At 35.5% G+C, this 3811-nt stretch overlaps 1 protein-coding gene across 1 annotated transcript in view; it reads left to right on the top strand.

The window, feature by feature from the left end:
* myom2a (myomesin 2a) overlaps positions 1 to 3811 on the top strand; it is a gene marked incomplete in the record, with an annotated part of 67075 nt that overhangs the window by 36199 nt on the left and 27065 nt on the right. The window contains 3 exon segments of the mRNA XM_014029629.1: positions 516 to 637; positions 1192 to 1379; positions 1473 to 1599. Of these exon segments, the coding sequence (XP_013885083.1) occupies positions 516 to 637; positions 1192 to 1379; positions 1473 to 1599 (437 nt within the window).

Here is a 3811-nt window from a genome sequence, read left to right as displayed (position 1 = left end):
TGTACTTAAGTACAGCGAGAAAGTACTTGTACTTAGTTACATCCCACCACTGGTTTCTGGTACCAAAAGGTGTTTCTGGTCCCCACCTGTCGTTTTGCTCCTCAGCATGGCTTCATAAAAACACTGCAGGATTTCTCAAACACGATGAATGAGTCAGAGCAAGGCTTTGGACATGTTTTTTATAAGAGTATAACATTATAACATGATATAAAACTCAAAAAAGTTGATTTTACATGATAATGTCCCTTTAAAAGTCAATGCAATTTTCCCAGATCACTTGGTATCAAGGGACCAACACATTTCCTTTTTAAAATTCAACAAGTTACTGACTCAAATTTCTACATCATTCTCTGGATTCCTCAGCCGTTTTTGAAGATAAAATATCAGTAATCATTGTTGTTTGTACTGTGGTGAGGTTTTATTATCAAATGCATCAAATGTTATAAAAAAAACAAGCTGTACACAAAAGGTGGACAAGCGCCTCAGTTTGACAAAAATCGATGAATTTGTTGCAGGTTTGTGGTCCACGGTCTGATCCCAGGAGAGACTTATGTGTTCAGAGTCCAAGCTGTCAGCATGTTTGGCCTCAGTGAGGAGTCTCAGGAGTCTTCTCCCATTGCTGTGGAGCCTGCCCTCGGTAACACCAAACACTGCTTCATTATTACGTAGGAATATTTGAAGAATTTTACAATAAATAACTAATGTTTCAGTAGGAAACACACTCAAGAACTTTTTCAAATAAATTAAATAGAAGATTAAATTAAATTGACATGAAAAGGTGGCTCACAACATGGAGTATTTTTTAATTTTATGCTCAGTGAGTTTACTTTTATTCTGTCCAGGAAAGGAGGAGGAACATGGTATGTAATGAAGACTGTGCTCTTCCTGCCATACTTACCCACTTTTTTTGTTTTGTTCACTTTTGACTTATCACCGAAGCACATATTTTCAAAATCACCCTGGATCATCCTGCTCTGCAAATATATTTCACTTTAACTAAAAACTGTGTGCAGGAAGTGCTAAAAGTAGTCATTTAGTTAAATTGCATAATATGCACGCATGCAGCTATTGATAATGTTTTTTTCTTGGATTATTTTTGAAAAAGTTTTTAAAAAGTCTGGATAAAGATGTGTTATTGTTAAATATGTGTTCGGTATAAATGTGAAACTTTATGAATTACAAATCTTTCAGCAACTCCCAGTGCTCCCTACGGCATCACCATGCTGAGCAGTGATGGTTCATCCATAACTGTGGCATGGAAGAGTCCCAAACACTGTGGTGGCTCCAAGGTCAATGCCTATTACATCGACAAGCGTGACGCTGACACCTTGGTGTGGAAAGAAGTCAACCTGTCTGCGGTCACAGAGAGAATCTGCACTGTGAGTTCAACAATACTTTAATAATAGGAGCATGTAGGGTTTTGAACAGTGAATCATTATATCTGAAAACCAAACTTTATGTTGTAATTTTAGGTGGACAGTTTAAAAGAGGGAACATTTTATGAGTTCAGGATTCAGGCTGGTAATCTGGCTGGTGTTGGTCTACCATCAGCTCCCAGTGCCCCAATGAAATGTGAAGCTTGGACCATGGCAGAGCCAGGTACATAATCATTATTTCTGCTAGTATTTAGCATTTTTTGTTTTTGTCTGCCAAATGTGTACTAGTTCATTATTATTATTATAGTAGAATGTAGCCTTATTAGTATAAATATATAGTATTTACACTGATATAGTAATAAAATTGGTCTGTAAGCCATTCTGAAACTAAGATAATCAAACCTTTGAAAACCAGTGGTGGGCAGCGCTAATCCAAAAATTAGCTCTGCAGTTTCAAAAGAGATTATAAAATATTTAGGTCCGCAACTTCAAAAACCCTTATGCCATAGAAAAATTAGTGGAAGCTAATTCTAAAGCACAAGTTCAATTTGACACTTACTAACTGGCAACAATTCATGCACAATATATGTACAACACTCACGGTAAATAACAAAGTGTAATTTTAACACCTACAGAGTTTAATTTAACTCTGTTTCATATAATATTTGGTCCCACTCAAAATGAGTGTAAAACGTACTCAGTGTAAACTTTTCAGAGTTAATTTTACTCATTTTAGTGTCAAAATCAACAAAGAAGTGAGTAAAATTATTTAACACTATAGCTCATTAACACTCTATAGAGTAATATATAATAAACTTTCTTTAAAAAGTACACTTTATTGTGTATTACTAACCTTATTTTTTGTTTGCTTTTTACACAGTGAGAGTACACAGAGTTCTGTACTCTATCCTATAGTTAAAATCAACACTTGAAGTGTCATATTAACACTGGTCATTGATAAAACAGCACAACAGTGTGACCCTTCACACACCAGGAAGTACCTCTAACTCATGGTGTCGACTTATGGCCAATAACACTAAATTTAAACTTGAAAAACTAACCAAACCGAACAAGAAAACTGACTAGAAAAACACATTTTTACACTCATGAACATTTTTAATAGTCTTAGACATGTAAACACATCATTTCTACAAGATTACCCAGCATTCCTTGCTGAGAAAATTCTGGTCCATGAGGAAGAGGGCGGGGCTTTTCAGAATACTTCTTTCAACACTGCATTGTGTTATATAACGACACTGTTAAGTGTTAATCGAGACTTAACAGTGGGCGGAGCTTATTTAACACTGTCCAGAGTTGAGACAACACTGATGAAATCAACTCTGTGAATTAACAGCAAAACTGGACGTCAGTTCACTCAGAAAGTGTTAAAATAAAACATGGGGAGCTGAAATTAACTCTGAAAAGTTTAACACTGCAAATTTAACACTTCATTTTTTACTGTGTGCCAACTGGCGGTGTATGAGCCCTTGTACAGCTTAATCCTACAAGCGTTGATTGCTAGAGATGTGATTTCCTGAAACAGAACTTTGGCTCCTGGTGTAAAAATTAAAAAGTTGTTGAGGATTGCTAGTTCAGCTGCTTCGTTAAAAAGTTGATGAGGATTGCTAGTTCGGCTGCTTCTTTGTCTTTTTCTTTTGTTTGTTGCAGATTTTTCATTAAAGAAGCATCAATAAAGTAATTTTAAAACTGTTTATTGTAAAACTAAAGCGATGCATTCTGGGTATATGACGGATTTGATTTGTGACGGGAAATGAAAGTTTTCCATGTAGTTGCTCCAGTTGATTATTAGATGTCTGTCTAACCCCGTTGGCGGATTGCTTTGACCAATTACGTCAAGTGTTGAGCTCCAGTGTTTAAACTTTATTTATTTTTTAAAGGAGTTGCAATTTTAAAATAAAATAAAGCAATACATACCAAATTTTAGTATGGATTACAAACGTTTACTGTTTTTACTGGGAAAGGGAGTTCTAAACACTGCCTTCCTGCTACATAAGCAGACACAAAGCATTGTGGGAAATCAGAACCCTGACCGAGAGCAGCTGTCAGCAAGGATGTAAATGTTTCCAATACTTGTGTTTGTCTGGGAGGGGTGCTGTTGGACAGATCACGTGTGTTATGATTCATTGACAGTCATACCTTCTGCTGTTCAACATAATGATGACTGGTAGATGATTAGTTGTTAGCAGTACTGCATTTTAATTTTAGAAAGCGCAAATTTGTTTATGAATTATAAAAAATACTGAGACTGCTGAAACGCAAACAAAATACAGCGGGTAAAATAAGTATTGAACATGTCACCATTTTTCTAGAAATCAAACCATAAATGTCCAGAAATGAAGTTATTTGTAATAATGTGGAATGGCACAGGGAAAAAGTATTCAACACACTTACTGAAATTTATCTAATACTTTGTA

The sequence above is a fragment of the Austrofundulus limnaeus genome, unplaced genomic scaffold (genome assembly GCF_001266775.1).
Source record: "Austrofundulus limnaeus strain Quisiro unplaced genomic scaffold, Austrofundulus_limnaeus-1.0 Scaffold930, whole genome shotgun sequence".
Lineage (NCBI taxonomy): Eukaryota > Metazoa > Chordata > Actinopteri > Cyprinodontiformes > Rivulidae > Austrofundulus > Austrofundulus limnaeus.
Note: the sequence above shows the minus strand (reverse complement) of the source record. Positions and strands in the feature narration are given on the sequence as shown.